The 11,588-nt window shown below is 36.3% G+C and overlaps 1 protein-coding gene across 1 annotated transcript; it reads right to left on the reverse strand.

Moving 5' to 3' along the window:
- Positions 1–3,456: 3,456 nt before the first annotated feature.
- LOC143617575 (protein trichome birefringence-like 34) lies at positions 3,457–6,086 on the reverse strand. The gene is made up of 5 exons (XM_077090089.1): positions 5,401–6,086; positions 5,134–5,308; positions 4,742–4,935; positions 4,454–4,621; positions 3,457–3,840 (listed from the first exon to the last, which is right to left on the reverse strand). The coding sequence occupies exons 1-5, from the start codon at positions 5,967–5,969 to the stop codon at positions 3,474–3,476; spliced, it is 1,473 nt and encodes a 490-aa protein (XP_076946204.1). The 5' UTR covers positions 5,970–6,086; the 3' UTR covers positions 3,457–3,473.
- Positions 6,087–11,588: the final 5,502 nt, after the last annotated feature.

The raw sequence follows: 11,588 nt of genomic DNA on the forward strand, positions 1-11,588 counted from the left end.
ATCTATGAGAATAATAAAGCCTGCGCGCGAGGCGACTTACGGATCTATGAGAATAATAAAGCCTGCGCGCGAGGCGACTTACGAGCTATAAGAATAATAAAGCCTGCGCGCGAGGCGACTTACGAGCTATAAGAATAATAAAGCCTGCGCGCGAGGCGACTTACGAGCTATAAGAATAATAAAGCCTGCGCGTGAGGCGACTTACGAGCTATAAGAATAATAAAGCTTGCGCGCGAGGCGACTTATGAGCTATAAACTTACGAGCTATAAGAATAATGAAGCTTGCGCACGAGGCGACTTATGAGCTATAAGAATAGTAAAGCTTGCGCGTGAGGCGACTTACGAGCTATAAGAATAGTAAAGCTTGCGCGTGAGGCGACTTACGAGCTATAAGAATAGTAAAGCTTGCGCGCGAGGCGACTTACGAGCTATAAGAATAGTAAAGCTTGCGCGTGAGGCGACTTACGAGCTACAAGAATAATGAAGCTTGCGCGTGAGGCGACTTACGAGCTATAAGAATAATAAAGCTTGCGCGTGAGGCGACTTACGAGCTATAAGAATAATGAAGCTTGCGCGCGAGGCGACTTATGAGCTATAATAATAAAGCTTGCGCGTGAGGCGACTTACGAGCTATAAGAATAATGAAGCTTGCGCGAGTTGCGGCTTACGAGCTATAATAATAATGATAATGACTGGCCCACAAGGGCCTCTTCTGCGCAGGATGACTATCCCGGCTTGTCTTCAAAATAATTATGGAGGCACAAACGGCCATAGTAATAATGTTATGGGTGCTTGTGCGACTCGTAGCCGAACATTGGCGCGTGGCCGATATTGTTAGGCTCCCGCCCTAAGATTCGGATGTCTTCCATCGCGATAATGCAGTGGTGGTATACCACGATAGTCCCCTAGTTCATTGCTGCTAAATGAGGTTGTCCTTATCCTGATTTGAGATTAGACTATTCTCATTTGCTGTGTCGCTTGCGCATAGGCTTTGGCTTTGTGTTATGCGCCACGCGCAGATGCTGCATGCGCGTGCGCGTAGACTTTATGTCCCGCGCCACGCGCCGATGTTGCATGCGCGTGCGCGTAGACTTTATGTCCCGCGCCACGCGCAGATGTTGCATGCGCGTGCGCGTAGACTTTGTGTCATGCACCATGCGCAGATGTTGCGTGCACTGATGTGATATGCGTGAGCATGTGATGCGTAAGCATATGTAATACGCGTGAGCATATGTGATGCGTGAGCATATGTGGTGCATGAGCATATGTGATGCGTGAGCACATGTGGTGCATGAGCATATGTAATATGCGTGAGCATGTTGTACATGAGCATGTGATATGCGACTGCGCTCAAGCATCATGGTGGTGCGCATGTTGAACGGAGCGGAGCCGCGTTCGGTCTTGTATTCGGCGCGAAGCCGTATGGGTTTATGAGGATTCCCAACCTTTAAGTTTGGCGCTTGGCCTGATGGGTTTATGAGGATTCCCAACCTTTAAGTTTGGCGCGTGGCCTGATGGGTTTAGGAGGATTCCCAACCTTTAAGTATGGCGCGTAGCCATATGGGATATTATGAGGATTCCCAACCTTTAAGTATGGCGTGTAGCCATATGGGATATTATGAGGATTCCCAACCTTTAAGTATGGCGTGTAGCCATATGGGATATTATGAGGATTCCCAACCTTTAAGTATGGCGCGTAGCCATATGGGATATTATGAGGATTCCCAACCTTTAAGTATGGCGCGTAGCCATATGGGATATTATGAGGATTCCCAACCTTTAAGTATGGCGCGTAGCCATATGGGATATTATGAGGATTCCTAACCTTTAAGTTTGGCGCGTGGCCTGATGCGCGCATGCACGGCGATGGAGTGGTGACTCGCGAGCGCGCGTGCGTGGCGGAGGTCTCTTGCGCAAAACCCACATGGTGGTTTCCGCGGTGGTTTCCACGGGCGCTCACGCATGTCGGCGGAATGGTGACCCGCTGGCGAGCATGCGTGGTGGCAGTCTTCTGCGCAAAACCCACATGGTGGAGGTCTTTTGCGCGAAACCCACATGGTGGTTCCCGCGGCGGCACATGCATGGCTGCAGAGTGAGAATCCGCGGGCGCGAGTACATGGCGGCGGAAGTCTGGTAATTTTTGCATCTGCAATTTAAGAGTTAGATCTGCAATTTTAAACCTAAAATCCAGGTCTGTAATCTGGATCTAGATCCGTAAATCAGATCTAGATAGATCTGAAGCTCGGAGCGGATTTTAAAACCATCACAGATCCGGAGACTTGATCATTCGAATCAGGCAGTTTCTTTTTGCACAGATCTGGAAGCCTCTTTTAGATCTATGGATCTTTTTGAGCTTTAATAGAACAAGCCTTGAAGCCTTTTTCTGTAAACTTTCAGATCTGGGTTTTTCCTGGGAGAGATCTGACAGCCGAGATGAAGATCGAAGGGTAGTTCGTTGCGGTCCCACGGATGGCGCCAATGTCGAAACATGAAATGAATCTGACCTGATCCATGACGATGTTTCCACGGATTTCGAGATGAACGAACCACGTCTTGATCTTCTTCTCCGGCTGCTTGAGACCTGCAATGACTTTTCGGGGGCGTGGAGGTGACTGCTAAGAAATCTCAAGGATCTCTTGTTTACAGACACAAAAAAGTGGTGGTGGCTCTTATTGAGCATGACCTCTTAATAAGGAGGTGGAGACCTCCTTATATAGAGAGCCTTATGGCCACCATCATGGTACCCTAATGGGCCTAGCCCAGTTAGGGTTACCTCCACAAAACCCCCTCAGCCCAATAACATTGTATTAGTCCATGTAATAAAATAAGCCAAACATAATAAATTTAGGGTCGTAAAACCGGGTTTAGTACCATACTCCTACAGCCTCCATCTTCATTCCATCTTGAATGCCAACACTTTCAAGAAATTGTTCACTATGGAATATAATATAGATATGAATAAATTAAAGGTATTATATTTTCATGATTTCCACGCAAGAGCAAAAGAAGAGCACGTTTAGGGTGCAATGAAGGCCTTATGCATGGCGTCACTTGTTATCTACGTTTTCCGATAGTCGATGGTAAATAAATAACACATGATCGAAACACGTAAGATATAACGCAACGTTTCATAAATAACATGTAAATAAGAAATCATAAATACTTAGTGTGTTCATTGGCAATTTTTAAACTAATTAAAATCAAGGCACCAACCTATAATACATAAATATCAACAAAATAAAACATGCCTGCAATGTTCTATAATGGCAATAACCTAAGAGAATCAAGAATCTAAAAGGTTTATAAAATACTTTTATCTCTGATGCATTTTGATCACTTTGGGGTAGCAGATTCAACATGTACAACAGATTTCCATCTCAAGCCATTTTCTTATTTAACAAAAAAAAGTAAAATGATATGAGTAAATATATAAACCACGGGCATTTTGTCAAGTATTTTGGTAGTTTTCCTTTTTATTGGCTAGCGGGTTCTGTTGCTGGAAACATGTAAGCTAAGAGAAGTTCATTCCAAACATCAGGAACCCCAGGAAGACACCAATGTGTACAATCAGAAGCCTGTTGTGGGTTTGCTTTTTGCTCATCGGTTAAAGGACGCCATAGTCTCCGATGGATAGTAGGGTGTGCATCTTTTCTATATTGTGTTAGCTGTGTTATGTTTATTAGTTGCACATTCACCCCTTTGGCTTTCGATTTGCTCAATGATGACTCCAATATTCTTAGCATTTTCGGATTTGTTTCGTTGTCCCAAAAACCATGAGTCGTCATCGGCTCTTTCTCTTTGTAGCAACTAGTTTGCTTCTTGCCTCCCCAATATTTAGCTCTGCGCAAATAATACAATTGACATCCTAAAATAGAAAAATGTAAAAAATGCAAAGCGACAAAAAAAAACGAGAAGTGTGAGATCGATTTGTGACCACAAAAAAACTCCTAAAAATTTTCAATAAAAACATAAAAAAATATAACGAAAAATATAAAACGAAAAATTTAAAAATAAAAAATGTTTTCCCCATATTCCCATTCCAAACAAAATACAAAAAAATTTCAAAAATAAAAAAGACGAAAAGACACAATGCCGAGAAAGAATACACAATGCCGGAAATGAACAAACAACACAACGATAATAAAAACACACTATGCCGCAAAATATAACGCAACGCCGAACTAAATATAACACAAGTCAAGGAAAAAAAAGACACAATTAACGAAAAAAATTTCCAAAAAACACACTTTTTCGTGTTTTTACATTTTTCGTTTTTTTTAATTAAATTTTGAGTTATTGATTTTTTTATTAGTTTTTCCTTAATTTTGAGGTTTTTTGTTGGCTACAAATTATTTTCTCATTATTATCATTTTTGTCCTCATTTGTTGTATAACCTGGCAAATTAAAATAACCAAAAAGAATAAAAAGAGGGTTTTTGTTTTTTGTTTGGTACTTCGAATGAGTTGCTGTAAGGCCCATGAAGAACATCTTGGTCTTTCCAGGATCAATGTTGTTATGTACCCACTTGGACCACGTTTCCAAAATTTTCTTATACGCACGATAGTTGTCAATTTCATCGTACACTTGATTTGGACCACCCAATAATGACCCCGGACCCTTCCTGAGTCAGAAACAATAAGACGACACCTAATTAACTTGTTGCTTAATTTGGCAAAATATATAAGGTAACTATTCTCCACCAAGTTCCAAAAAAAGAAATAAAAATGTTACTTGAACTTACAAGAGCTTTATTATAGGTAATCTCCACCAAAGATAAGTATTAAAGACGAGTATATCCGCATCAACCCAATGCCTTGCATGTTTCTCTATGGATTTGACACGAATAGTTCGATGGTCAAGGCGATGGTTTGATGGATCATCACCGTTAGATTCGACCAGCATTGGAGCCCAATAATAATCAACCGATATATTGTACTCCAGTATTGTTTTATTCAATTGTCACTTTCATCATCTAAACAACACACACTTGTAAACACAAACATTGTGTTCTATATATTAACATATAACAATTCAAGAGAAACATTTATATATTTGATTAACAGAAGTTTACACTTTTACGTCCGAATGGAAAATATAAATATTTGTGGGAATGGATCGAAAGGTATGACTTACATTGGACCTAAAGGTGTACAAGGTACGATTGAGCTCCTGGCCAAGCTTCTTTACCCCTGGAATTGATGAATAGAGCATGCATATCATCGAATCCCATTGGTTTCGGTTTACCGAATCACCAACAAACAATAACCTTTTACCCTTTAGTCTCTCCACAATTGCTTTGCCATCAAATCTATCCATTCAAAAGAAATATTATATTAGTGTCTACTAAGAGTTTGTTAATTGATTAGTTCATGCAAAACTTTAGAAGATAATATTACATACCTTGGGAAGTCACAACCATGAGGTTGCCATCTCCATCTTTGATACTTAGAATCCTTTCTGCCATAAGTTTGGCAAGCTAAATCGCCATATAAAAAAGGACACTCGTGTTCTTTGTACAAAGGATAATGACTCTTGTTATCATAAACCCATTTGCCGGAGAACAAATCACAAGTTTCTGTTAAAGATGGTGGTGCAACTTTAAGGCTTCTTTGATGCTCAAACACTTGTGCACCTATATCAGTGTTTGTGTTTGTGTTTGTTTTCGTGTTCGTGCTTGTGTTTGTGTTTGTGTTCGTGTTCGTGTTCGTGTTTGTGTTTGTGTTTGTATGTGTGTTTGTGTTCGTGTCCGTGTCCGTGTTCATATTTGTGTTCGTATTTGGATTTGATTGATCTGTAGTTATAGTGGTAGTGGTTGTAGTAAGAGTAACCTTAATGGTGTTACTCATTGCTTCTTGACTAGAGTTGCTATAAAAGCTTAAAGTTGCTAGTCCTCCAAGGAAGAACATGATAATGCTACAATGTAACATGGTTCTCATGTCCCATACTATTGAGGATTGCTTCTTCACCATCTCTCTCTCTCTCTCTCTCTCTCTCTCTCTCTCTCTCTCTCTCACACACACACACACACACACACATACACACACAGAATAGAGGGAGAAAGGTTAGGAGGTCCAATTGTGTAGGAGAGATATATAAATCAATATTTTTAACTCTATATATGCATGGTTGGTTAACCTTGTTCACGAGGAATTAAATGGTTCAACTCTTTTCTACACATGCTTGGAGTTCACTTAATTAATTAATTAGGATTGATATTAGCCATTCAATTCTCACAATAAACTGTTTTATATGTCTATATTAGGGTTGTAAACGCACTGAACGAACACAAACACTTACCGAACGAGATATTTCGTTCATAAAGGAAATGAATGTGTTCACGGACGGTTCACGAACGCAAATAAAATCGGCAGAGTCTATAGACATATAGATTAATATAGATTAAGATTATATTAATTAATGTGAATAATGAAAGCATGTAAACGAATCGAAAGAACACGAGGTATGTTCGTGTTCGTTCATTTAACATTAAATAAACACCAACACTTAATCGAACAAATATTTATGTTCATATCCTTAAATTTAAAAAAGTAGCATTTTTGTTTGTTTATGTTCTTTTTTTTTAAATCTAAATTAACACAACTTAACAAAGATTAACGAACATAAATGAACATATATGAACAAATGTAAATGAACATAAACGAACATGAATGAAAACACTTATATGAACACAAATGAACAAATATAGAACATTTTAAGTAAATAACTCATCTAGATAATATTAATTATTTCTATTAATACATAAACGAACAAAACACGTGTTTATGCTCGTTTGCTTAATTAAACGAACATAAGTTTTTTGTTCATATTCATTCGTTTGTTAAATAAACGAATCACCCGCCAACCGGATCACGGACAATTTATCGAACGTTGGGTATATATAAAGGTTTTCTTTTAAGTTACACTTTAAGGGCATAGATTATTTTTTAAAATCGTATTAGAATTCTTATTTTACATTTACCGAGAGATTATTAAGGAATTGTCCATTGGAAAATTAATGATTCCCATGCATGGCTTAATTTGGGCTTATCCGCATAGATTAACATATGTATGAAACTTTCACGCTGCTTCAAAGGCTGTGATCAATGATGGTGTGGGAATGAATATCTGTTGTTCTTTCTCTTCCTTGTTCATGACGTTCTCTTGCTTGTTCAAGACATTCCCTTCTCTTTGATTCCATGGTACCCACTAACCGTAACGACAACCAGATTCGTAACTCGATAGATTGGTCTTTGACGGCTGATGTCTCCCATCATGGCCGGCTGGGAGGGTGTGCGAGCCGCACGCAATATTTGGGTACCAATCTTTTTTATATATATTTAAAAATATAAACCTTATAAAATATGATTTGATTTTAATCATCTTATAACTGTTGGGCCTAAAACTTTTTGTTGTACATAATCCATTTTAATAAGTTTAAATTGTTGGGCCTAAACCAAAATTAAAAACTAAAAGAATATGAAAATCAAATAAGATATAAAAGAATTAGCGGCCGATTGAAATTCTTTATTGTCTCATTCCTTTTTTCTTGTCAATAATGCTAAGAAAACTTCACAAATTATCAATTAGCTGTTAACTACTACGGAATTTGATTTTAATATTATACTTTTGTTATGTTTATCGTTATAACGTTAACCTCCGTTTAAAAAGTTAGTTTATAGTCTATGGACCTCTTCATTTCGATTCGGTCGAGGTATTTAAATCCTTGAAGACGTTCATATCTCACGAGCTTGGTGCCGCAAACCATTGATTGGTCCACGTACATGGCACCAAATGATTGTCACAACATTGCTTTTTAATGTTATTTTTTTTACACCGACTAACTGTCGTAACGCTCGGGAATTCAAGTTTTACCAAAGTCCGGGTTTTACTAACCCTGTTAGTAAAACCGTAGCAAATCTGTAGCAAACAGGGGTTTGCTACAGATTTGCTACGGATTTGGTTCGTAGGTACAAGTCTTGTTGCTAACTTATTTGCTACGGGTTTTTGCTACGGAATCGGACTTTTACAACAATTTTAGTTGCCAAAAGAGATGACGTTATTTTAGTTACATTCTCTATGGATTTTGCCACAAAATTGTTGGCTACGAATTATTAGCTTCAAAATTTTGCTACATTTTTTAGCTATGAACTTTTTGCTACAATTATAAAACTATGTAATTTTGCTACAGAGTTTCAACAACTTTGGCTATGGTTTTAGCTATGAAATTTAGCTACAAATTTTGGATGAGTTTTGCTACGAATGTAGCCACAAAAATTCACATGCTTTCGCTATGGATTAATCAAGGTTTTAGCTAAGGATTTATCTATAGGCTTTATTTGGAATTTTTCAATATTTTTTTTCATTTTTATATTCTTTTCCACTTTTCCCTATAAACAATATATTCAAATGTTATAAAACACCATATCAAAGAAAAAAGTTCAAACCAAATAGCATAAAATATCCAAATATAAAACAAGAAAGATCTAAACATCCAAAAAGTAATACAATAAAAATTGAAATTTGGTTTTCCAACATAAACCCATATACCTTAACTTAGTGAAAATTTTTCTAGCTGGTTTCGTGATAATAGTAGAAGTTTCTCATTCATTTCAGCATATAATCTCTTATTTTCTGCAACATAGCATTTTTTGGGTTTTTCGTTCCAACTCCGCTCTTAACTTAGCTATCTTCACTACCGTCTTTATGAAATCATTTTTATAATACTTATTTTCTTAAGTTTGCTATGGAATTTGTTTTGCAACGGAATATTTGTAACAAAATTGTAGCAATATGTTTCCCTAGCTACTTCGTAGCAAAAATTGCGACCAATTTTTTCCGTTGCAAAAATTGGCAAACGCCTATTTATGTAGCAGTGGAACCCGAAGTTACTTCTTCCTCCAATTTGACTAGCCTACCCTTATGTATTTGTTAGACTTCCGCCAATTCAAATGGCAGTAGTGAACATTGTACACTGATACACATGACGACACTTTTCACCTTTTGACCACACATTTCACTCTTGTCATTTCAAATGATAATTGTGAATAGTAACATACACTGACACATCTAATAAGTCTTTGAGGTTTGACACTTCAATCATTTAAGCTATGAATCTTTAATTTATAGTAGCAATTAAAAATCTAGGTTTTTATTAAACTTATTTTTTATTTTAATAGTAATAATAAATAAATATTGAAAATTTAATTAATAACTTAACCTTGAGTTCACTCTTGACATTTGAGATGGTGGAACTCAAGGTTAAGTTATTAATTACAAATTACAACATATTTTTTATTATTATTGATAAAATTAAAAAAACATAATTTTTTAATTGCTACTAAAAATTAAAGATTCATAGCTCAAGTGGTTGAGTGTCACACCTTAAGTACTTCGGTTTAAAATGGGGGTTTGGGTTCAACTCTCACATGTAAAAAAGATTAATAAAACATGTATTTTTTTAAAATTAACCGTTTTAAAAAAAATGTATTTTAACAAACTAAATAAATAAAAGTTAGGATTTATCAAAGTTTTCAGAAAAAAAAAATTGAAAACTCCACTCTTTAGAGTGAACCGTGTAGTCAAAAGGTGAAAAGTCTCGTTATTTGAAATAACAATAGTGGACAATGTGGTCAAAACTGTGAAACGTCATGTGTGTCAGTGTACACTGTTCATCATTGCATTTGAAATGGCGGAAGTACAACAGATATATAGGGGCATGCTAGTCATAATGGCGGAAGAAGTAACTTCGGGTTCCGCCATTTCAAATGGCAGAACACGTGATAATTTTCTCACTTCCGTCATTTCAAATGGCGGAACACGGGACAATCCTCCAGCTCAACCGACAAACATTGACAGTCTCTGCTATCAATCTAAGATCCGTCAATTCAAATGGTGAATCACCTAAAAACCCAAAAATATTTTCTCTCCTTCGAAAAACCGTTTCACCATATACTCATTCCTCCCATTTCCAATTTTTTTTCACAAGTGAGTGATGTTATACCCTTTGCAGTTATGTAGTAATGATATTTTACAGTAAAACTTACTCTGATAAGCTTAAATCTATTTGATGGATGGTATCCACTAATCGTAGTAACAACCATATCCATCTTTAAAATCTGTATGTATGTTGGAAATCATACTATGAAAAGCTTAAATCTATTTGATGGATGGTATCCACTAATATTAGTAACAACCATATCCATCTTTAAAATTTGTATTTGTATGTATGTTGGAAATCATACTCTGATAAGCTTAAATCTATATGATGGATGGTATCCACTAATATTAGTGACAACCATATCCATCTTTAAAATTTGCATGTATGTTGGAAATCGCTTAAATCTATTTGATGTCATACATTTCAATTTTCAAAATCCATTCTGAGAAATTTCAGTAATCAAGCCATCGTTAGAGCGTCGTTGGACGGGTGTTTGGTTGTAGGGTTTACGTGATAGCCACCAGAAAATGGCCGCTTCAATGAACATTCAAACGACTGTTTCAAACCTTCAAACATTAAATTTATTAGATTTCTTTTATAAAATGTAATTATTCTATATAAAACCTAATGGGACCATTTTTATTGACATTGACGGTACATGCTACAATAATCGAACATGTTCTGGATATCCTAAGTCAATCTTTATACCTTAGAAAAACATAACTCTGACAATATTAGATGATCATGTAGCTCTATATGACATGTCACATGTTTTATGACTGCTCTTTTATAATATACATATACGTATGCTTATGATTTCAACGAGTCCCTTTTATTATATATATATATATATATATATATCTATATGTATTTCTATAAATATAACTACTTTTGTTTAACATTTAAACCAACATAAACGGACATTGATGAACATAAATAAACGAACACAAGCGAATTTCCCATTGAATAGTTCATACAGAGTCTGTTTGTTTAGAGTTTAAACGACTATGCATGTGCAGTTTAATTTTAAGTGGTACAGTTAACTTTTTTAAGCCAAACACATCAAATGTTGCTGCAAATTGCCCCTGAAAATGCAGAAAATCCAATTGATGAAAATGAAAATGGAGGTCTATGTTAAAGTGCAGCATGTTTTAGGTGACTTCTCTTTGTGAGCATATGTGCATTTCTAAATGTGTTTTTTTACATGTGATATGTTATGTCAATGCAGGTTAGCTGCTTTTGGGTGTTATGTTGAATTTTTTAAAAGTTTGTGCTTTCTATAAGATGAAGAACTGCGGGTGTTTGGTACTTGTGATTAAACTGGAATTTTGATAAGCATTCTAAAACCAAATAGTCTGATGATGTTTGGATATGCTTTACTTTATTAAATTATATTACGATTATTTAAGTATTTACATGAATTAGACTACTAATCAGCTACCCAGAATTAGTTTTGTTAAATTTACTCTTAAATTGTTTGTTTGATAATATAGCATTATTACCTTTTTATAACTTTTATGGAAAACTTTGAACGCTTAATGCAACTATCTGTATATTTGTAAAACTTTGAACACTTTATGTAAATGTCTATGTGTTTGCCATATATCCTTAGCGGTTTGGCTTTTTCCCGTCTGACGCAACGCGCCGGGTA

This window comes from Bidens hawaiensis, unplaced genomic scaffold (assembly GCF_021521415.1).
Source record: "Bidens hawaiensis isolate Kalapana, Puna unplaced genomic scaffold, B.hawaiensis_p1.1 tig00055696_1, whole genome shotgun sequence".
Taxonomy (NCBI): Eukaryota; Viridiplantae; Streptophyta; class Magnoliopsida; order Asterales; family Asteraceae; genus Bidens; species Bidens hawaiensis.

Bases quoted from the DNA above. Each gene is read 5' to 3' on its own strand.
- LOC143617575 (XM_077090089.1), bottom strand. From the start codon at position 5,969: ATGGTGAAGAAGCAATCCTCAATAGTATGGGACATGAGAACCATGTTA. The intron at 5,309-5,400 runs GTATGTAATATT...TTGAATGGATAG, and splicing joins CATGGTTGTGACTTCCCAAG to ATTTGATGGCAAAGCAATTG. The intron at 3,841-4,453 runs GTACCAAACAAA...TTATTTGCGCAG, and splicing joins CTTACAGCAACTCATTCGAA to AGCTAAATATTGGGGAGGCA.